General features: G+C 39.3%; 1 protein-coding gene across 2 annotated transcripts in view; it reads left to right on the top strand.

The window, feature by feature from the left end:
• Positions 1–20,023, top strand: part of LOC149833088 (ARM repeat superfamily protein) — a 78,955-nt gene extending 58,932 nt beyond the window's left edge. For both annotated transcript variants that reach the window (XM_090014896.1, XM_090014897.1), the window contains exons 22-27: positions 16,355–16,582; positions 16,699–16,772; positions 17,719–17,825; positions 18,311–18,429; positions 18,516–18,593; positions 19,547–20,023. In XM_090014896.1, the coding sequence (XP_089871022.1) occupies positions 16,355–16,582; positions 16,699–16,772; positions 17,719–17,825; positions 18,311–18,429; positions 18,516–18,593; positions 19,547–19,780 (840 nt within the window). In that variant the 3' untranslated portion in view covers positions 19,781–20,023. The remainder of the gene's footprint in view (positions 1–16,354; positions 16,583–16,698; positions 16,773–17,718; positions 17,826–18,310; positions 18,430–18,515; positions 18,594–19,546) is intronic.
• The last annotated feature ends 4,573 nt before the right edge of the window (positions 20,024–24,596 follow it).

The raw sequence follows: 24,596 nt of genomic DNA on the forward strand, positions 1-24,596 counted from the left end.
GCTGAGTATAATCTGTAAAAGTGGCACGGGTGATAGTGGGTTATATATATAGGATTGTGGGCATCATTCAAGATGCTGGCAGTAAAGGGGCAGCAGATGAAGAGAATTATAAGCGTGCTGGGCTACGAGAATGCATGGTGGTAGCGTAGGACATGGCTGATAATACCGTGGACATATTGAAATGAACTGGGATGTGATGGCATATGCTGTGGTAGGCTACAGGGTGAATAGTGTCATTAGCAGAAAACGTGTGTTGGTGATGAGGCTGTAACTCACAGATGACACGGTTGATGCTGTGCATAATGAAGAGAATGGGGTCATGAATGAAGAGAGTGATGAACAGGTGCTGTAAGTAAGTAAAGGTGCAGCAACAATATGTAGGGAAGTAAAGGAGTAGGCTGTAGAGCCATGAGTACCTTTCTTTTAGAATGTAGATATTCTACAGCATCCACCACAGCATTGGAAGAAAAAAAAAGAAAAGAATTTGCTTTTGAGTAACAGATACCTTCAACTTTCCAGACGAAAAGAGTTTATGTAAATTTTCCAGATGCTCCATACACAAATGGCCATACTGGACCTAGGAAAATTTCAGCCACAGTTTGGCTTTTCGGTGAGTAGTTTCTCATACAACCCTGCATAACCCAATGGCTTCCAGCCATATCCTCCCTGATGCTGAGAGGTCATCCCAATGACAATCACGCGCCTATAAATTGCCAAGGCATTCAAACATATAAAACATATTCCCACCTACAGATTTATAGAAAATATCAACACCTTTAAGAAACTCCCTTTTCAGAACAACCTTAACATCTTCGACTTTATGATCTATGACTTGATCGACTCCCAATGAAGCCTTCTTCTCACTACCACAAATCACCATCACCTTATCCCTTGCCATTTTTGTTAGCTAAGCACTTGTGCAACAGTATGAGAGTATGACATGATGGAGGTAGTGTGGTGGATGTACAGTGAGTACAAAAAATAAATCAAAAGATATTGGATGGTGGTGGTGTGTGAAAGTAATTGACATTGTAGTGATGTAAAAGAGGGGACTATGGATAAAGCCATAGTTGGTGGCTTGGTAGGCAGCTGTGTACAACAGTGATGGACATTTTCTGGAACAACTGTGACTCATTATCCTCAAGGGCAAAACGGTAACCAAGCTGGAATCAACTGAGTTAATTATCTTTGGGCTTACTTATTCTAACTTCTGCATTTTGGTACAGGATGTTCTCCTGTAGCCCCTGTATTGACCAGCGACAAAGCTGGGACTGATGAGGTGAGCATGATAAAGATGATATGATGTAGAAATGCTATAATGATAAGTGCTATGTGATGGGTGAACTACGATGAATTGAATTGGAAGGAACGATGATGTGTAATATAAGTCCTAAATGCTATACAACAACAACAACAACAACTACGCCTTCATCCCAAAACAATTGGGGTCAGCGATATGAACCAAAAAAGAAATTCATTTTGGGTCTTCCACATGAATCCTTTTCCTCCAATCATTTCTATCCAACGCCATGTCCTCGGTGAGGTTCAAAGCATTCATATCCTTTCCTATCATCTCCATCCAAGTCTTCCTAGGCCTACCCCGACCTCTTTTAACTAATATATTTTCCCATTTCTCCAACCTTCTAACTGGAGCATCATTAGGCCTTCGCCGAATATGTCCAAACCACCGTAAACGATTCTCTCGCATCTTATTTTCAATGGGTGCAACACCTACCTTCTTACGTATCTCTTCGTTCCGAATCTTATCTTTTATTGTATTTCCACACATCCATCTAAGCATCCGCATCTCAGCTACACTCATTTTTTGAATATGATGTCTCTTGGCAGCCCAACATTCCGTACCATATAGTAAAGTGGGTCTAATAGTCGTCCTATAAAACTTTCCCTTCAACCGCAATGGCATTCTACGATCGCACAGCACTCCAGTAGCACTTTTCCATTTCATCCACCCAACCTTTATCCTATGATTTACATCTCCATCAATTTCTCCATACTTTTGAATGATGGATCCCAAATATTTGAAATAATCATTCACCGGTATATCTTGCTCACCAAGCTTCACTACACTCCCATCACTACTTCGTTGCTTACTAAACCGACATTCCATATATTCAGTCTTACTCTTACTCAACTTAAAACCTCTAGCTTCCAATGTCTGTCTCCATAATTCTAACTTAGCATTAACCCCAGCTCTAGACTCATCAATCAAAACAATATCATCAGCAAACAACATACACCACGGTACATTTTCTTGAATTGATCTCGTAAGCTCATCCATCACTATCGCAAATAGGAAAGGGCTTAAAGCAGATCCTTGATGTAACCCAACCGTTATCGGGAAATTGGTTGTCACCCCTCCACAAGTGCGGACATTGGTTACTACTCCTTCATACATATCTTTAATTATACTAATGTACTTGAGAGAAACACCTTTCTTCATCATTGTCCACCAGAGAACGTCCCTAGGTACTCTATCGTATGCCTTCTCTAAATCAATAAAAACCATATGCAAATCTTTGTTCCTCTCTCTATATCTTTCAATAAGTTGTCTAAGAAGATGTATAGCTTCCATAGTTGATCTTCCAGGCATAAAACCAAATTGATTCTCCGATATCATGACAACCTTCCTCAACCTAGACTCAATCACCCTCTCCCAAAGTTTCATAGTATGACTCATGAGTTTTATACCACGATAGTTTGTGCAATCTTGTATATCACCCTTATTCTTATATAAAGGCACCAAAGTACTCTTCCTCCACTCATTAGGCATCTTATTTGTTCGCCAAATCAAGTTAAAAAGATTTGTCAACCATTCTAAACCTTTCTCTCCCAAGCATTTCCAAGCCTCGATAGGTATACCATCTGGGCCAACTGGACTTCTTGATTTCATTTTCTTCAAAGCCTCTGCAATTTCTTTCTTTTGAATCTTGCGCATGAAGTCACGATTTATCTCATGAAAAGGAATGGAGAAGTCTCCAAGATCTTGAGCATGACTATCATTAAATAGCTTATCAAAATAATCTTTCCATCTCTCCTTAATCTCCTCATCTTTGACTAAAACCCTTTGCGTTTCATCTTTGATACATCTAACCATACCCAAATCCTTCGATTTCCTATCTCTCATCTTTGCAAGCCTATAAATATCCTTCTCGCCTTCTTTGGTATCCAACTTGTCATAAACCTCCTTATATACCTTAGCCCTCGCGTTTCGAACAACTTTTTTAGCTTCCTTCTTTGCTATCATATACTTCTCCAAATTCTCATTATCACGACTCTTACTTAGATTTCTATAACACTCTCTTTTAACCTTAATAGCTAATTTGACATCCTCGTTCCACCATGATGTATCCTTACCTAGTGGTGCACCGCCTTTAGACTCACCCAATACCTCCTTAGCTACTTTTCTCATACCACCCGCTATCTTATTCCACATTGATTCTGAATCCTCCTCGAGACACCAATCAACTTCCTTAACTACCTGCTCTACAAACTTTCCTTGTTTAGCTCCTTTCAGTGCCCACCACTTAATTCTAGGATCTATCCTATGTCTATCCCTTTTGCGGCATTGTCTAATTCTAAGATCTAAAATTAAGACTCTATGTTGTGTAGCTACACTTTCTCCTGGTATAACCTTACAATCGATGCAACAACCCCTATCTCTCTTTCTAAGTAGGAAAAAATCTATCTGACTCGTATTAACCCCACTTTTAAATGTTACTAGGTGAGACTCCCTCTTCCTAAACCAAGTGTTTGCTAAGATCATATCATAGGACAAACAAAAATCTAAAATCCTTTCTCCACTTTCATTTCTTTCTCCTATACCATAGCCTCCATGGATATTCTCAAATCCATCCCTACTAATGCCTACATGTCCATTAAGGTCACCGCCGATGAAAAGCTTTTCTCCATAAGATGTCTCTTGTACTACTCCATCTAAATCTTCTCAAAATTGATGCTTAATGGAATCATCTAAACCTACTTGAGGTGCATAAACACTAATAATATTAATAATATCCGTACCTAATACTAATTTAATAAGTAAAATTCTATCACCCTTCCTACGGACCTCAACTACATTATCTATAAACTGACGACTCATAACAATCCCTACTCCATTCCTATTCCTATTTATTCCTGTATACCAAATCTTATATCCCCAAGGTTCTATCACTTTAGCTTTCTCACCTACCCATTTGGTCTCTTGAAGACATAAAATATCAATCTTTCTCCTACACATAACATCTACTAACTCTACCAACTTACCAGTTAAAGACCCTATGTTCCAAGTGGCTAACCTAATTTTATGGTCTTGGACTAACTTCTTTACCCCCACCCGTCCAACAAAGTGAGGGAACCCTTGCCTATTTGACACCACACCCGGGCGCCGGTGTGACGCGTCGCTTCTGGGCGACGACCTAGCAACCCTTGCACATTTATCACTGCCTCCGGGCCTAGAGAGTACAGCGCGTCGCTCAGTAGGGAACGCCCCAACGAAATTCTCATATTGGTTCATTTTCATAGGATATGACAAAGTTTTTATGCTGGCTGTCACAGGCCTACCGCAACCCTCCTCCTTTATCCGGGCTTGGGACCGGCAGTGTATAACTACACAGGCGGAGTTATAAGTCCTAAATGCTATATATGAAATAAAATAAATGCAGCAATGGAGAGTATGCATCAGGAGGGTGAGGGTGAACGTGGATTGCAAAGGGGTTACTACTTGAATATGAGTGAGCATACATTCAGTGGGAAGAAAATTTAAACTGATCTGTTTCTTCAAGTAACTTAGATAATGAAATCCCATGACATGGCTCAATCTGATGGAGCCAGAACAGAATGAATAACACAACAATACCATCTTCTGAAGCTGTTGAAAGCTGGTCCTTGAGCAGATAGCTGCAGTAATCTTCATCAAAACCCCTTTATGACACTCTCTTGCCATTTTTCACATTTCACAAACTACTTTCGAGAGGGGTCCAATAGTTGAACCCATGCCTCGTTCGTATACAGGAGGACAGCAGGATAGCGATTAGTGATAACAAAAAGAAAACGAAAATGCACATACAGAAAAGAGAGAGAGAAAAAAAAAACCATAATGAATAACTAAAATGCACACAAACCTCAAGTTGAAGCATGGTGGTTTGGACAAGCATAACAAGAAAGCTAGCCAAATTTCGCAGACAAAAGCATTTTGCAAAAGAGCAGAACAATAATCAAACTGTTCAATAATGAAAGCTTTAGGAAGCATATACACAAAAGCACTATAGCAGGAGTATTCTGTGAGTCATTCTAAAGCTAAAATGCTGAGCTACACTTTCAGCCATGCAGAAGCAATAAACAAATAATACTTCACATAAGGAATGAAAAAAAAAAAAATTAGACACAGAACAAGTTGCTGTATGAATTGATAGTACAAATTGGAAGGTTTAAAACAAACTGTTTCATGGAGGAAGCTGAAACAAAATGAAGAGATTTATGTAATATGATAAAATGAAAGGGTAAAAGGAAAAGGTCATGAGTAGCAGGATAGCTGTGAAACAATGGATGGTGGATTACAGAAATATAAAGAATTGGATGCTGATGAAGAAGGAAATATAACAGCAAGACACAGGGGGTTTGATGCATTACACAACAACGGATGGATGATAACGGGAAAGATACATAATAAATCTATTGAGATGTAGCCAATTAACGAGATGCAGAATTAAAACGACTAAGGCAAGATAGCACAGCAGCACCACATGTTAAAGGAAACAATAACGGGTGACACGCTGGGCATTTACAACTAACGAGGGCAGAGGTATATATGAAGATGGGTTGATGATAAAAGAAAAAAAAAGTGATGCAAAGATAAAATATGAAATATTTTGGTTAATACGAAAGCTGAAGAGATAAATATGATAAACTGAAAGAACCCAAAATGCAGAACAACAAGCAATATGGGTAATGATCTAAGAGAATATTTCACTGATTATAATAAAGGGGGGTGGGGGGTGAAATACCGATGAAAGCGTGAATTTAGTAAAAACGAAATGATAGGTTAATAAAAATAACTTGCAATAAACACAAGTAATGTTGAACGGAAAAACAAAGAACGATCGGTAATGACACCACCAATCACAGAAGAAAAGGGAAAGAATAAAAAATAAAATAAAAATAAAGAAGAAACAATAACAAAGGAAATGGAAAATGTAAAGGGGAAAAACCGAACGAGTAGATGTTCAAATTGCCTAAGCTAAAGAAATTTCAAAAAAAAAAAGGAATGTTGGAATTCTGTATATTCCATTGCTGTAGCAAATAATAGATCAGTCCTGCTAAGAAAGAGCAGGTTGATCCTATCACGGATGCCTCAGAAGGGAGAAAAGAAATAAAGATCAATACAAGGTTATACCATAAGCAAAATTTTACAGGAAATAAAAAAAAGTAAGATGATAACAAAGATAAAATTGAAGTCCAAACACCTAGATGAATCGGTGAGGCATCGTCGGTCATTGGCATATAAGAAAAGATCAAAAATCCACTGTAGACTTTAAATAGAAATAAATACTAAAAATTACAACGCAAGTGAAGAAATACAGATAACGAAGATGAAAATAGGGGAAAATGAACTCTAAAACATGCATTAAAACTTTATGAAGATGAGGGGATGCCAGGGATAAATGAAGAGTCCTTACCTTGTTTGCAATTGTGAGACTTCGAAGCTTTGAAGAAGAGGATTTGAAGTTTCTTCAACGGCTTAGAGGGGAAGCACTAGAGGAAGAGGGAAGACAATGTATGCAGAAGGAGGCGATGGTGGGGTGAAGACGGGTCGTGAGAGAGGAGGATGGTAGGGTGAAGATGGATGCCCAACTCTTCTCCTTCGTGCCCTTTTTAAAGAAGGGGAAGAAGCTTCAGGAACGGATCGAAGTTGTTGGAGATGAGTGGAGGAGGAAGAGGGTGCGATGGAGGGAGAGAGGAAGAGAGTTCGAGAGTGGGAGGGAGCCGTTACAGCTTTTCCCAATTTCCAAAAAGGGGCTCCATCAAAAGGATTTTACATAAAAATGGTTTTTCAAATGAGTTTTTTAGCAAAATGAGTTTCAAAAGGGGTTTAAACGGCATATTTTCTTGATTTTTTTTATTTTTGTCATTTTCTTTCGGCATTTTCCACATTTTTTCGGTGTTTTTAAGATAAAACTCTAAAACTTACGAGAAAATAAAAGGATCTTTAAAATATTTTATAAAATTTGAAAATATTTACAAAGGAAGGGTTCTTTGAGAGTTTTAACGTTGTTCTTTGGAAAATCCTTCAGAAAATGGGTTAGAAATGAAAATTGGGTCTGGTTTCCAACAAATCTGAGAAATGAATGGAAATTTTATCAAAAATTGACCTGATCATTCAAAAAGATGGACCCAGGGGCAAAGAAGGAATTTTTGGATTTTTTTGGAAAATTTGGGGTGTTCACACTATGTGAGGTTGCACACTATTCATAATCCAAGACATGACAATAGCATTGTCCTCTTCCCATGTAGCATACTTTTCAGTTTTGTCCATAGGCTCATTTTCTTACAAAATATGTTTTCTACGATGCTCTGAAACAGACATCATGAACGTACGCGACCATCTAGCATAGTTAGTCTCATCCAACTTTACAAATGATCCATATGAAAAAGGGTTTGCAAAGGCTTTATAATCAGACACAGTTTCAGTCTTCATGTTTAACTTCTGCATTTCAGCCATGAAAATACACCCACACGCAACTACCAACTGCTGAAAACTTGGATCTGACGAGCACACCAACTACCAACTGAGAAGCCCACTCTACCAGATTTTAATTATTCTGATAAAATCTGATATATAAAAAAAAACTGTAATACACTGTTCAGATCCAAAACAAACGTGTGCACCAACTATCAACTGGGAAGCCGACTCTACCAGATTTTAATCACCCTGATAAAATCTGAACTATTTACCTTAAAAACTGCAACAAGATGCATACCACGACTAAAAAAAATTCCGACAACACGCATACCACAACTTCATCATGATGGAGACTGCAGGCCTTGTCGACATCCACACAACCATCATCAGCCACCATCGACACAGTCGGAGTCTCCCTGCTGCTACGCGCACATACCTGCTACTACACAAACAACGCACACCCGATCAACGTTCCTGCTCGAGAGGCTGATCGCTGTTCACGCTGTTCAGATCACTGTTCATGCTAGCACACAGCGCCACCCGATCATCTTTCTACTGGCTTGGAGAAGTTCCAGATCGCGGTACACTCTGTACACAGCGATCGCTGTAGTTGCTGCACACAGCGATCAACTTTGTCTCTGTTCAGATCGCTCTTCACTATGTACACACAACGCCACCCAATCAGCGTGAGGATCGATCACGTCAGACACCCAGAGCTACGTCCTGCTTTGATACCATGTTGAAGTCGGCTAGGGTTTCTAGCAAATCAGAGAAGAGAGAGAGAGAGAGAGAGAGAGAGAGAGAGAGAGAGAGAGAGAGAGAGAATCATTAATGCTCATTAGGTTTAATCTCACTTAAATAGAGAGATTAGACTAAAACACCTTGTTTACAATAATGCCCTTGACCTCTTAAGCAGTTACCAAACTACCCATATGCATATGTACGGTGACTGCTTCTCAACACATCTCTACAAGGAACTCGGGGGGGGGGCATGGGATTAGAATCGTTCAGGTGTCCCATCAAATCCAAGTTTTCAATAAAGGGAGTAGTTTGACGCTTCCAGATTGTAAAGTTGGAAGTTATCAATTTCTCTGGAACAAGATGGGAAAGAAAAAAAGGAATTTATGGGAAGAGGAAAAGACAAATTTGCAGCCATCGAAAACACTAATGTAATTGGATCAGAAAAGAAAATAAGAAAGATAACTCAACAAATGTAACATGCGCCTCTTTTTTTTCAGACGACCTGTAGCAATCCGACAAAGGTTATCTTAATTCGTGAATGTTAATACCAGTTCATACGAGCATCAATCAATCAGCTAGTGTAACATGTTTTGATCCAAAACTGATAAAAGATGCAGGATGTGAATAAAACAGGACTAAGACTACAATATTAGCAAAAGGAAAAGAACAGAAAGAGGCACACAGATTTGAATTGGCTATAGGAATCAAGATCCAATACATATCTTGATGCGAGGATTCAGATCTGATGTTGGTAAGACGGTTTCAATCCAAATCAGATCTGATCAGAAATATGGAAATCTGTATAAACAAAGACTGGGTAGGCAGCGAGATATTTGATTCAAAATATCAGATCTGAACCTGATATAATACTGTTCAGGTCAAATCTTATCAACACGATCTGATCAACAAGACAATGGATTTGAATCAGACTGCCTGATTCAGTGACCAACAAAGGAAATAGAAGAAAGAAGGTAAAACAAGAGAAAGAAGAAAGAAGGAGGACAATGGAAGGAGAAGAAAGACAACCGAAGAAGAAGAAGAAGGAAAGACTAAAAGCTTGGATCTAATGGAACTCTCCTGGATCTGAGTTCTGATACCATAAAAGTTTGTGCCTCGACTGAGATTTGTATACATGTGTGAGGAGGGAATGGGAGAAGACAAAAGGAGTCTAGCAAAAAGTCCTACGATTTTCCCTTGTGGGTTCTGTTATCATTAGTCAATATATAAACATTGTGTTAGGGTGCGACAAAAGACTGGTTTACCCTTAATGCAATCAGTTAATGACATTATAATAAAAATACATCTGATTATTTTGCCCTTACAAACACAATATTCCTAACATATCATGAATTTCTGGGGATGGGAAACGAACCGAGCGACTCGTGGCTCGGCTCATTCCAAACTCATTTGTGTTCAATTCGTTTGGATGGCGAGTCGAGCATGAGATCGTTCAGTATAGATAGCCCAGCCGAGCATGAACAAGGGGTGTTCATTTCGGCTCATCTCGTATAGGATCTTTTATATATTTTATATGGAATTTATATACCACATATGTCGAGAAAAGCGGACCCATCCTCTCCCTCAGCTTCACCCCACGCCATTGGCTCAGAAGAAAATAAGGGCCCTGGTAAGCAATCGGGAAATTACCAATTTGTCTAAAAGAGCAAATTTGTATACCTTAGTCCGCCGTCGAAGAGGGGGCAGAACCCCCTGCGCCGCAGCCCTCTCCCTCTCGTCGCCTTTCCTGACCCGCCGCCACCGGCGAGCACAGCCACCGGCGACAGCACCACCGCCCCCGACCAGCCCTTTTCCCCCCTGTTCCACCTCCTTTCTCCTCCCCTGCTCGCCTCTCTCCGACCTCGCTCTCCGGCAGCCCGCAGGCCGATGGCCTCCGTTTCCCAACAACCCTGACTGTCGCTCGCCTGCTTCCCTCGTCTTCTTCTGTTCGCCGGAGCCGCCCCCACGTCGGCACCCTCACCAGACGCCGGCCGACACCCCTTTCTCCGGCCACCTCTCCTCCTGCGGGCGACCCCCAAACCCTCTCCCTGTCCCACGACGTCACCACTGACCCACCTGTTGCCTTAATCAGTCGGCTTCACCCCGACCCGATCCTCACTCCAGACCCCTAGCCCCGACCCTCTTTTTGCCTCTCTTCTCGACACCGGCGACACACTGCCGGCATCCACCCCACCTCAGCGGAGGTCACCTGACGCCAGAACCCCCGTGCGCCATCTTCCGCCGGCGATACCCTCTGCGTCCGCCCCTCGCAGAGCAGGGACGCAATCTGAAACCTCGACTACCAGATACTCTCTCTCTTTGGGTCATCAGAACCTGGGTCGCCGGAGGTAGACGAAGCTCGTCGGTGCCTTCCCCCAACCCTCAAACTCGATTAACTCTCTCTCTCTCTCTCTCTCTTGCAGGAAGCTCGTCGGAACCTGAGTCGCCGGAGGTAGACGAAGCTCCCACCGCACATCTATCTCCCTCTCTCTCTCAGCGACAGGGAGGGGGTTTTCACGCTTTGGGCGATCCGACACGGGCGACGGAGGATGCCCCCCTCGATGAGGGACGATTCAAGGTATTTTTTTATGTACTTCCACCAAATTCTCCTTTTGTTGGCATTTTCATGTCGTTTCTTTTAAAAAAAAAACTTGCTTTTTATACATTTTTAGGCCGTGTTTTTTATCCTGTGCATAATTGTTTAGTTATACACTGTCTGTCCTAAGCCCGGATAACGGAGGAGGGTTGCGGTAGGCCAGTGACAGCCACCGTAAAAACGTAGTCACATCCTATGAATATGAACCAATATGCGAATTTCGTTGGGGCGTTCCCTACTAAGCGACGCTCTGTACTCTATAGGCCCGGAGGCAGTGATAAGGTGGCAAGGGTAGCTAGGACATTGCTCAGAAGTGACGTGTCAAACCGGCGCCCAGGGGTGGGGTCAAATAGGCAAGGGTTCCCACACTTTGTTGGACGGATGAGGGTAAAAAAGGTAGTTCAAGACCATACAATTTGGTTAGCCACTTGGAACATAGGGTCTTTAACTGGTAAGTTGGTAGAGTTAGTAGAGGTTATGTGTAGGAGAAAGATTGATATTTTATGTTTACAAGAGACCAAATGGGTAGGTGAGAAAGCAAAAGTGATACAACATTGGGGATATAAGATTTGGTATACAGGAATACATAGGAATAAGAATGGAGTTGGGATTGTTATTAGACGTGAGTTTATAGATAATGTAGTTGAGGTCCGTAGGAAAGGGGATAGAATTATACTTATTAGATTAGTAGTAGGTACATATATTATTAATTGATTAGTGTTTATGCACCTCAAGTCGGTTTAGACGATTCCATTAAGGGGCAATTTTGGGAAGATTTAGACGGAGTAGTACAAGGGATATCTCATGGAGAAAAGATTTGCATCGGCAGAGACCTTAATGGACATGTAGGCATTAGTAGGGATGGATTTGAGAGTATCCATGGAGGCTATGGTATAGGAGAAACAAACGAAAGTGCAGAAAGAATTTTAGATTTTGGTTTGTCCTATGATTTGATCTTAGCCAACACGTGGTTTAGGAAAAGGGAGTCTCACCTAGTAACATTTAAAAGTGGGGTTAATAAGAGTCAGATAGATTTTTTCCTACTCATAAAGAGAGATAGGGGTTGTTGCATCGATTGTAAGGTTATATTAGGAGAAAGTGTAGCTACACAACATAGTCTTAATTTTAGATCTTAAAATTAGAAAATGCCACAAAAGGGATAGACATAGGATAGATCCTTGAATTAAGTGGTGGGCACTGAAAGAAGCTAAACAAGGAATGTTTGTAGAACAGGTAGCTAAGGAAGCTAATTGGTGTCTCGAGGCGGATGCAGAATCAATGTGAAATAAGATAGCGGGTTGCCTGCGAAAGGTGGCGAATGAGGTTTTGGGTGAGTCTAAAGGCGGTGCACCGCTAGGTAAGGATACATCACGGTGGAACGAAGATGTCAAATTAGCTATTAAGGTTAAAAAAGAGTGTTATAGAAATCTAAGTAAGAGTCGGGATAATGAGAATTTGGAGAAGTATATGGCAACAAAGAAGGAAGCTAAAAAAGTAGTTCGGCACGCGAAGAGATAAGGTATATAAGGAGGTCTATGACAAGTTGGATACCAAGGAGGGCGAAAAGGATATTTATAGGCTTGCAAAGATGAGAGATATGAAATCGAGGGATCTGGGTATGGTTAGATGTATCAAAGATGAAGCGCAAAGGGTTTTTGTTAAAGATGAGGAGATTAAGGAAAGATGGAAACATTATTTTGATAAGCTATTTAATGGAAGTCATGCCTAGGATCTTGGAAACTTCTCCATTCCTTTTCATGAGATGAATCGTGACTTCGTGCGTAAGATTCAAAAGAAAGAATTTGCAGAGGCTTTGAAGAATATGAAATCTAGAAAGGCAGTTGGCCTGGATGGTATACCTATCGAGACTTGGAAATGCTTGGGTGAGAAAGGTTTAGTACGGTTGGCAAATCTTTTTAACAAGATTTGGCGAACAAATAAGATGCCTAATGAGTGAAGGAAGAGTACTTTGGTGCCTCTCTATAAGAATAAGGGTGATATACAAGATTGCACAAACTATCGTGGTATAAAACTCATGAGTCATACTATGAAACTTTGGCAGAGGGTGATTGAGTATAGGTTGAGGAAGGTTGCCATGATATCGGAGAATCAATTTGGTTTTATTTCTGGAAGATCAACTATGGAAGCTATACATCTTCTTAGACAACTTATTGAGAGATATAGAGAGGCGAACAAATATTTGCATATGGTTTTTATTGATTTAGAGAAGGCATACGATAGAGTACCTAGGGATGTTCTCTGGTGGATAATGACGAAGAAAGGTATTTCTTATAAGTACATTAGTATAATTAAAGATATGTACGAAGGAGTAGTAACCAATGTCCGCACTTGTGGAGGGTGACAAACAATTTTCCTATAACGGTTGGGTTACATCAAGGATCTGCATTAAGCCCTTTCCTTTTTGCTATAGTGATAGATGAACTTAAAAGATCAATTCAAGAGAATGTGCCATGGTGTATGTTGTTTGCTGATGATATTGTTTTGATTGATGAGTCTAGAGCTGGGGTTAATGCTAAGTTAGAATTATGGAAACAAACTTTGGAAGCAAGAGGTTTTACGTTGAGTAAGAGTAAGACAAAATATATGGAATGTCAATTTAGTAAGCAACGAAGTAGTGATGAGATATAGCGGTGGATGATTGTTTCAAATATTTGGGATCTGTCATTCAAAAGAATGGAGAAATTGATGGAGATGTAAATCATAGGATTTACATCTCCATCAATTGCGGTTGAAATGAAAAAGTGCAACTGAAGTGTTGTGCGATCGTAGAATGCCATTGCGGTTGAAGGGAAAGTTTTATAGGACGACAATTAGACCTGCTTTACTATATGGTACGGAATGTTGGGCTGTCAAGAGACATCATTTTCAAAAAATGAGTGTAACTGAGATGCGTATGCTTCGATGGATGTGTGGAAATACACTAAAAGATAAGATTCAGAATGTGGAAATACGTAAGAAGGTAGGCATTGCATCCATTGAAAATAAGATGAGTGAGAATCATTTACGATGGTTTGGGCATATTCGGCGAGGCCTAATGATGCTCCGGTTAGAAGGATAGAGAAATGGGAAAATATATTAGCTAAAAGAGGTCGGGGTAGGCCTAAGAAGACTTGGATGGAGATGATAAGAAAGGATATGAATGCTTTGAACCTCACCGATGACATGACATTGGATAGAAATGATTGGAGGAGAAGGATTCATGTGGAGGACCCACAATGATTTTCTTTTTGGTTCATATCGCCGACCCCAATTGTTTGGGATGAAGGCGTTGTTGTTGTCGTATATGTCGAGAAAAGCATGTTAGGTCAACTGGGCGGACGGGTATGCTTACTTCTAACAGGTCAAGGGTTACATTCTTGCAGTGCACTCTTTAATAAAAATGTTTTTTTAATTAGGCGAGCCAGATAGAGATTGGCTCATTTGGCACGGGCACATATGAGCCGAGCTCAACTCAAACGGCTATACGAGCCAAGCTCAACTCAAATGGCTATACGAGCCGAGCTCAACTCAAACGGCTATACGAGCCGAGCCTGAACATGTAGTGGCTATAAATGAGCCGAGCCCAAACAGCCCCTGTTCGGTTTATTCGGATTGTTTACCGGCCCTATGAACTATGTAACATGTACTCTTCTAACAGGGCAACAAAACCACGTCCCATCCCCACCAATGCGGATGCGACACTTGGACACGACTTCCTCTGTGTCAGGTGAAATCAACCACACAGGTTCATTTCTGTACAAAAGTGGGCTCCGTTAACCCTAACCAAGACCAGTTATATATATATATATATATATATATAGAGAGAGAGAGAGAGAGAGAGAGAGAGAGAGAGGTCCGTGCTAAATGAAATGTGCTAAATGGGTTTTTCTGCTCTTCCGGTGTTTTTTTTCGCAGTTATGACCCCATAAATGTGTTGGGCATGGCCGATTTACGAGGAATCCACACCTGGATCATGTGTTTTTGATGAAAAAATGATATTTGGAGCCTCAAAAATGTACAAAGATTTTGGACTGTTGATTTTTCGAATGCTATAAAAACCCACCCATGTGTCGGAATCAAACACTTCAAGAGCTGATCTCCATAAAATCAAGTACATAGATCACATCTGTACAGTCAGAATTAATAACAAAAAAAAAAACCCTGCAAAACTCATTTAGCACGTTTCATTTAGCACAAACCCATTACTCTCTTTCTTTCTCTAACTATATATATATATATATATATATATATCCGCACCCCTGCACCCAAGTTTTTTGAAATTGCCGTGTCGCAACCTCCACACCTATGTGACATGGCCTATGAATTTCTGGCAAATAATATCACCTTTATCGCCATGATAGTCTGAAAACATGATATTACCTTTTGATTTTTGATCGATTTTTGTTTCATTTACTTCAAAGATTGTTTTTTCATCCACTTTTCATTCTTATATGCCTTGTCATAGCACACCACTTGTAGAACATGTGTTGGCCATTTGATATGGCAAGCGTTCTATTATTCCTTTGCACCTGATGTTATTCCTTCTGACTTTGACTGGCAGTAGTAAAGCAAAAATCCCTAGTGATGGAGTTCCTATATTAGTGGGGTCTGCTAGACAGTAACAATTGCATTTATGTATGCATATGTATGTATATATGAAGTGCTATGATAGTTGCTATCTAGTAGACACCACAATTTTTTTCTAACATTGTATGTGCCGTGTGGATCAAACTTTACATATATTATTGGTGTAGTTTATCTAGTAAAAATCATGTTTTAGTCGTGATTGTGATGTGTGGACAGGCTTTTTAAACTTCACTAATCAACGGGCCACAATGCACCTAAATTTCATGATTTGGAAAGATCTTTTTTATTCTTCAAACAACATAATACAAAGTGTCTTTCCTAAGAAATGAACCATCATATGTGTTTCAGTTTCCTAAGAAATGAACATGAAAGACACCTGTTGGGTCAGATTTATGGTACTATCTATAGTGCAGAAAATGTTTACTCTTTATAAGTATGTACCTGTCTGTGCTTGTGCATGTGTGTGCATCATGCACACGCGTGAACTGTGTGTGTGTGTGTGTGTATATATATGTTCTTGGAGTTGTAGGACATAAGAATAATATGTATCAAAGCCTAGGTTGGAGTGAGGGACACTTCAATTATCTGGGCTCTTATTGCATATTCAGCTGCTGGGAAGCTCTCTGATTGATGCAACTATTAAATATTATCTTGTCTATGAGCGCCTATTCCTTAGAAAATCTTGCTCAGATTTCATGTTTTAGATTCTGACCCCATATCTTTTGTTTGTGCAGGTCAAGGCAAACGCAGTGAGGGCTCTTGGCAATCTGTCAAGATTTGTTGATTTCATGGGTGTAAAACGTCCCAATTTAGATAGCAACAGCATGGACCGTGTATCTTTGTGTGAAGCAAAAGGAGATCATGTGCCTAGTATCAGATTTGTGCTAACATCCAATGGCTCATATTGGCTAGAAAGGATGGTGCAAGCATTTGTTTCATGTGTTACTACTGGAAATGTTAAGGTATTTGCTTATTTCATTTGAAAATTGTGATATTTATGCACAAGATTCATGTCTTTTTTTGAGATATGTGAAGAATGACTTTGCAGAAGAATCGACTTTGCTATGTTGTCCTGCAGGTCCAATGGAATGTTTGCCATGCTCTTTCCAATCTTTTCCTCAATGAAACATTGGTACTACATGATATGGCTTGGTGAGCATGCTTATTTCTTCTGCTATATGTCATCTTTTAGAATAGAAAGCATCATCATGCAAAAGAGGATTTGGAACATTCAGTTCTTCCTCATTTTGTTTGAATTTCTTAATTTTTGGTGAAATGAAAATCATGTTGGAAAGTCGAATGAATTGTGTTTATTGAAAATTCAAGGGGGAGTATCAGTCTTGCAAATATAAAAAACTACAATTTTCTGAAATCATGTATATGATTGGTGGTTTAAACCTCCAGGGAGCAGTTTATTTTCTTGTGTGCTGCAAAACTATGTGAGAGTTAAAGGAAAGGGTTGTTATTCCTACTTTCTGTTATAACTGCGATATGTACTATTTATTCATATAATCTATGTGACACAGATATGGACGCTGGAATGAGTCAGCATGTAATGCAATTGAGGATAATTTTGAACAGAAAAAATTGCAAGTGAATACAAAATAAATAATCAAGATCATAAAAGGAAATAGATATGTTAATGACACAATATTGACCGTGTCCGACACTGTTTTGACTGTGTCCATGAAATGTCCTGGTGTGTCTGAGTGTCATGTCGCTTCGACATATGGTATGCACAGGTTAAGTGAAGTGTCCATGTGACATAATATATTTCACTCCACTCCATATGCATTAAAGATGCAATTATCCTTATTCGCCTCTTTTTCATAAGTATTATTATGGACCTTGCTGTTTATAGAAGCAAATGGTGCACAAAGTATATCTGTTTGTGTCTCTTGTTATGGACCTTCCTCTTTTGTTGGTTGTTGGATGCAATGTTCCAGAATGCTTTGACGTGGCCCTTTTTTTGCTTTATTTTGGACATGATTCATGTAACGAAATCCATTTATTAATTGACTTGGAAGATCTTTTGATTAACTAGAATGTCGTGACTTGCACTCATATAAACATTGAACAATATATTGGTTCTTGTCAGGGCGCCTTCTGTTTACAGTATTCTTCTCCTTCTCCTCCGCGATTCATCAAATTTCAAGATTCGCATTCATGCTGCTGCTGCATTGGCTGTACCAGCGGCAAAACATGGTAAGGAATAGAATAACTAACCGTTTTATATCCTATTACTTTTGGATCATTCTGATTTTTTCCTGTGACAAGATGAATGTGTTAGTGCTGGACAACTCTCCATGTGCTGGTGTCCTACCCTCAAGTTTGACATTTACCTTTTTTGCCATTTGTTGCAATGGCTGATCGTTGGTTGATCTTTCACCTCATGATTAGCATCTATCTAAAATAATTAGTTCGGGATGTTTTCATTTATTCTCTTTGGGTATATCCTGTCTCCTTTGGCTGATGTGGGGCTAATTACTTTTAACTAATTAATGAAATTAAGGACATGATGATCCTGTCTCCTTTGGGTGATGCGGACCTAATAACTTTTAACTAAATTAATGAAATTAGGAACATGATGATCCTGTCTCCTTTGGGGGATTTGGACCTAATAACTTTTAAGTATCCTTTTGGCTGCCAATCATATATAGTCCCTAATATAGTTTGTTTATCTGGTACAGATTTTGGAAACTTTTTTTCTGATGTCCTCCAAGGTTTGGAGCATGTACTTGAAACTTTAAAGTCAGACCAAGTTATAATTCCCTCAAGTTTCAAGTACAGGGATGCACTTGAGGAACAGGTTAATTTGTGAAATCTAAATCTTGCATGTTCCTATTTATTGGTTCCTTACAAGGAGAATGTCTTACAATTTAGTTTTGTTGGCAGTTGGCATCAACTACACTGCATGTGCTTAGCCTTACTTCACCTGATGACCCTCGGCCTATAAAAGATTTCCTCCTAAAGGTTGGTTTTCTTATCTTTGTTCACTTCCAGATTTTAAAGTTTGTTCTCATTCTGAATGTCGACATGACCCAGAATTTTTTTGTTGTATTTTTCAAGACAGCTAAATAAACTGAATCTAGCACATCTTCATGTTCTATATACATTTATAAAACCATGACGACTATTGAGAAAGTAGAAATGTTTAATTAGGTATACCAGTATTTGATTATATTAAATGCATGGTCCAACAGCAAAAAGATTTATGAAAGCGAATTTTAGATCCAGGATTTGCCAATGGCATCATGGCCATTTGCATGCTCTCTGCTATGTCACATGCAAAAGCCTTGCATACTTGCATTGGCACTGATGTTGGATATGCTGTGATACCTTATAGACATAAACATGTTTCTATTACAGTCAATTTTGTGTCGATGACCATATATGTTCTTATCATATCTCCTGATTTTAATTGTAAGTAGCTGTTTCATTGTAATCATTTATATTTTTGTATGTCGTTCATATTTCTTAATGATATTACTTCTTGTCTTGGTAGTTTATGCTTTATGCAGTATGAATGATGGTGTGATATGTGTGTATTTTAGATCAATAAATCACACACACACACACACACACACACACAGTTGGGGTGGCTGGCCTGAAAAGAGGAATTGTTATGGGCTTGAAACCCTTCTGCTCAAGTTATACGAGCTTGAAGCCTTGGACAGTGGGTAGAGGTGCAGTCAGCCTTGCTACCTGGAGTTATATAACTTAGTGCTTTTGCAACCTAGCGTTCCCTTTGGCTAGATTCTCTGTTATCAAAATGTGCTGACATAAATCACGCATGCACACACACGTGCTGAGTCCCGCGGTTGAGTTAATATGACTATCTGGTAAATTATTATATTTGTGTCATATATTCAATGTTCATTAGGATTTCTGCATTTATTTAAGTTTCATTTCATTGTTTCCTACAGAAGGCACCCTTTCTAGAAGAATGGTTCGAGTCCATGTTTTCACTAAACTACGAGGCAGTTCATCAATCCTCAGAAACTACTACGGTGGAGAATGAGGATGACAGTCATGCCTCTGCTGTTCGGAGGAAGACAATCATGATTATGGCGTTGAGCTCTTTAGTTCAGGTATACGAATCTTGCAATAACCACTGTCTTGCTGAAAGGTTTCAGAAGTTGATTGTACGGTTGTCTTGATGCTTCTGCAATGCTGCTTTGCCATCATGTATGGCGATACTTGCCGTACCTGATATTGGTAGCAATTGAAATGTGACCCGATGGCTATGTTCTATGCCAATATTTTATTTGTTGTAAATGCAGGCCTTTGTAAAATATTACAAAAGAAAAACTCACCTTTTTGTGAAAGATGCCAATATACCATATCAAGGCCTCGCATAAGTGCAGGCGTTCTGCACGTGAAGTGTTCAGGCCTTTTGTAAATTACTACTTTCATGTCAGGGAAAAAATAACACGTAGAACCAAATGGTACTTGTAGTAATATTTAAGAGGTAGAAGGCGTGTTACTACCCTCTCTCTCTCTCGTGTACAGGAAAACGTACGAATACAATATGCCAAAGAGTTCTCCAAATAATATTTGTGAATCACTGGGCTCTTTCGAGGTCTTCGTTTTTCTCATCACTTGTGTGTTTCATGGACTCGGTGATCGTATCTCATCCCTATTTCCACCATTTCATGGAAGCCAAAAGCTACCATTTTATTTCTGTCAAAAAATAAAGTGCCTACTTATTTAAAACCAAACCTTTTATAAACAAAAGGATATAAGTGTATATAAGTGCCGTTTGTGTCCAGTGTGAACTTCTTGTCGTTTAGTTCCTTCAGTGCTTGCTGTGCCATGAGTTTCTTTTGTTACAAGGATTTATCTATACCTGGAATTCCAATTGTGAATGTTGAGAAGACACTTGAGGACTCGTTTAAGAGAGCACATTCAATGATAATAGATAAGGTGTTCGATCCTAACCCGGTAGCGCTAGGTAGTGGTTGCCCCCCTTCATTAACAGGGCGTCTATGTCTCTTCGTTTACAGCCATCAATCAGACATCATATTTGTCCGCCCGTGTGTAGTACAACAACAACTACGCCTTCATCCCAAAACAATTGGGCACTTTTCCATTTCATCCACCCAACCTTTATCCTATGATTTACATCTCTATCAATTTCTCCATACTTTTGAATGATGGATCCCAAATATTTACATCTCCGCCCGTGTAGTACAGTTCCTTATAATTGGATGATTGCTTGTTTTAAAAAAAGTTTCTTTTTTTTTGGGATAATTTAAAGGAAAAACTCCTCGTCACTTACTATGCATTGGCTGGCCTCCAGTTGATAAGACCTTTGGTGTCCCCTCTGCCTGCCGAGGAGTACACTTAGCTTTGACTTTGTGGCAAGGGATGCCACCTGTGAGTTTTGAACTTTTTACTAGGGCTCCACTCATCTTTTTACTAGGGAATGCACTTTTGGTCCAGCAGTTTCGATGCAAAAACATGGTTTTCTCAATCATGAATTTTTTACACATTATAGACCGTTGAATTTTGAAGCGTTCAAAAATCCTGCTTATACAATGCAATTGGGTAATTCAAAATAAACTAGGTAAATCGTACCTGTAGGGTTTGATCTACAAAAAAAAAAACAATAAAATGTGATGAATTAGGCTGTTTCTTTTAGAGAGTATGTACTGTCGCAGGTAGTCAATATTTTCCCATATATATATATATATATAAGGTAAATATTTGATACTAATGAAGGAACAAAACTATTTAAGTGGAAATCATTGTTGCAAGCTGTGTTGACTCAGTCTAACCATATAGATGTGTTCAACATGGTTTGTTTGCAAAGTATCGGACCTTGGATCATTTTTTTTCAACATAAAACCACAATTTTCTGAGCCATCAAATTTTGGTACATTGCAGGCCATTGATTTTTGAAACCCTTAGGAAACCTATGTCAATCACATAATTCAAAAACCATTTCCTACAAAATAAACCATGTAGATTTGTGCCAAAAATTTGTGGGTTCTAATCTACAAAATACAGAAAAAAATATGAAAATAGAGGTGATTTCTAATCAATAGTTCCGTAACTTCATTGGTACCAAATATTTTTTCTCTCTCTCTCTCTCACACACACATGAAGCAGGAATAGAGGATCTTAGATCTTAGATCCTAATCACCACAAATGGGCCGTTCAAACACAACCTAACGCTATTAGAAGGCGCGCTTGAGGCGCTTGTGGTGGAAGAGCAGTATGACATAAAACAAGAAAGGATGCAACATAATAGATAAGTGGGTGGTAACTGACTCAACAAATCTCATATTCATGAGTTGAAATTTAAGGTCGTGTGGCCATAAGAGGACCGTTGGGAGGCACTCTCTCCCAAAGGCTACAACTATTTTACATGTAACAATAAAAGAATAAAACTGATTAAACTAAATTAAATAAATAATAATCTACACTAATATAAACTTGCATGTTTAGACATCAAGAGATGTATCTCTTGGGTTGAAGAAATTTCTCACAGGGATGTGTCCCAAATCAACCCCTTACAGGAATATAAAGAGGGCTCTCGAAGACAGGATCTATGATGAGAAATCATTTGTAAAAAATAGGGCAGAAGTGAAATTTGTGTTCTCTGGGTTTTCAAAGAATTACTACACAGTTGTAAGAGGGTTGTAAAAAACTGACATTTCCTGGCGATTTCGAGCATTAATGCGCACGGTCAGGGTGACCTACATTCACGATAATGATTGACCTCTCTCACTCTCTCCGCCTTTTTCAATTTTATTTATCATGCTTTTATAAATAGAGACTACATTAGAACGTCAACCACTTTCCCATTGTGAGATTCTTAACAACATTAGAACTTTTGAGAGCTTGGCAACCTCCTCTTATATCTTCTAATTTTCTTGGAAAGTCATAACTGCTAACTTCATGCTCAAGATTTTCCAAACCAACATAACTCTTGAGATCTTTATCATGAACTTCACATTTGGCAACCTCATCTTGGATGGGTTTTTGACCTACATCCTGTATTGGATCAATACTTGCATATTGATCTTGAGGACTTGGTTCTCTAACAAATCCAAGGGTACGTAAGATTTTACAAGGGTAGAAAAATCAATGGTGTATAATGTACTACACTTTCAACCTTCATAAAATCATAAAATCAATGGTGTATAATATGATCCAAGAGTCTATTCGTACTATTAGGACCATACTGAGTACACTCATGAAGTTTGATTTGGTTAAACAACCTTCCGCAATGAGTTTCAACTAGGGGGTTCCTTAACCATGAAGGTACAAAATATTTTTTCATATATATATTGTACCACCGTAACCTATGTAGGTACACACTTGATTTACATAGATCTATGCTCCAAAAGCAAAACCTAACCATTGGATCATGTTGCAAAATTCTAGTAGAAATTCCGAAAATTCTGGAAAGCAGTTTTTTTTTTGGCAACATCCAAACAGGGCCCAAAGAAATAAGAATTGAGGATGGACCTAATGAGATCTATCGTTATCTTCAACAAACCAAAGAGAATGGAAATAAAGATGAGGCTCATCCAAAGAAAATAAAAAAGAAAAGTCACAACAAGAGCAAGGAGGAAACTACATAAAATCATCAGGAGTGTGATATACATTGCATGAAAACTAAAGAAGAAAGACTCGTAAAAAAGGAGAATTGTCCAAAAAAAGAGAAGGATATAGAATCTGATTATGATTCAAAAAATCCCTCCATGACAATAGAAGATAAGGAGGGAAATTAAAATGTTGTGTACTGCATGTATAAATATATATCTCATGATATGAATAATAATACATAGAGCTTACAGTGAGCTTTTGATCTCGTGGACGTAGGACCTCACATATAGAACCACATAAACCTTTTGCAGTCCTTTTTTTCTCGTTTTATGGTATCAGAGTGCCATAAGCCAAAGTTGAGTTTTGTTTACTCTTCATCCATAGTTGCGTCAAATGTAATTAGTGGTACCTTAGGATCATCTTCAACTGCGATCTACCCATATCCAGCAACTTTGAATGTCTCAAACTTACAATTTTGGAAAACACAAGTCTTGGCTCTTGTTGAGAGTCAGGACATGCAAGGATTTCTTACCAATGAAACTCCCATGACATATCCGATCATAACAGTATCCGATAGTATGGTGCTGCTCGGAAAAAAGTTCTGAACGCTATTTTCGTGGCTTGGCGAAAATCTGGTAGATTGGTGAAGGGGTGGATCACGAGTACGTTGTGACATAATGTACTTGGGATGGTCGTCGGGTTTGAAACCCCGAGGGAGATACGGATGTTGTTGATCGGTGCTTTCTTACAGGACTCTCAAGATTGAGAGTTCCAGCAACAAATGATTATGCTAAAGAAAGGTGCAGACCCACCGAAGAGGGCAGTTAGCTACACCTTGTGTTAGGGGGGTCCCAATAAGCACCACGTATTTAAGCATGTGTGTCTCGTATCCCCATGTTTGTCAGCATTAATTAGCATTGGAGTTTGATGCGATTGCAAAGACTTAAGTACCCACTCCTCCATTGGTGCCAAAAAAAATGATGATTCTAGAAAAGAAGTGGTTGTAAAGACTTAAGTGTCTCGAAGATGATTATTTAAGACTTAGTCTCTGCACTGCAGGATTATCCGAGAAAGAAATCTCCCCTGTAGGAGGCCATGAACATCAACCCTCTCACTCTCTCTCTCCCTTCTCTTTCTGCTTCTGTGCACATCCAACAGAAAATCCTACATTGCTCCATCAAGCACCAACTGACCTGCACATTGACTGTTGTGGAGCCTGATTTAGAGTTTTTACCCTTACAGAAGGAGGATTTGGGGGCTCCTTCCAGCGTTGGTAGCATCATTCAACTAAATAAGTTGTAGATCTTGATTCAGAGTTTTTACTCTTACAGGAGAGAGGTCTGGGGGCTCCTCCCAGCATGGGTAGCATCATTCAACTTGAAGAGTTGTGGAGCCTGATTCAGAGTTTTTACCCTT

The sequence above is a fragment of the Nuphar pumila genome, chromosome 7, assembly GCF_984573655.1.
Source record: "Nuphar pumila chromosome 7, dmNupPumi1.hap1.1, whole genome shotgun sequence".
Taxonomy (NCBI): Eukaryota; Viridiplantae; Streptophyta; class Magnoliopsida; order Nymphaeales; family Nymphaeaceae; genus Nuphar; species Nuphar pumila.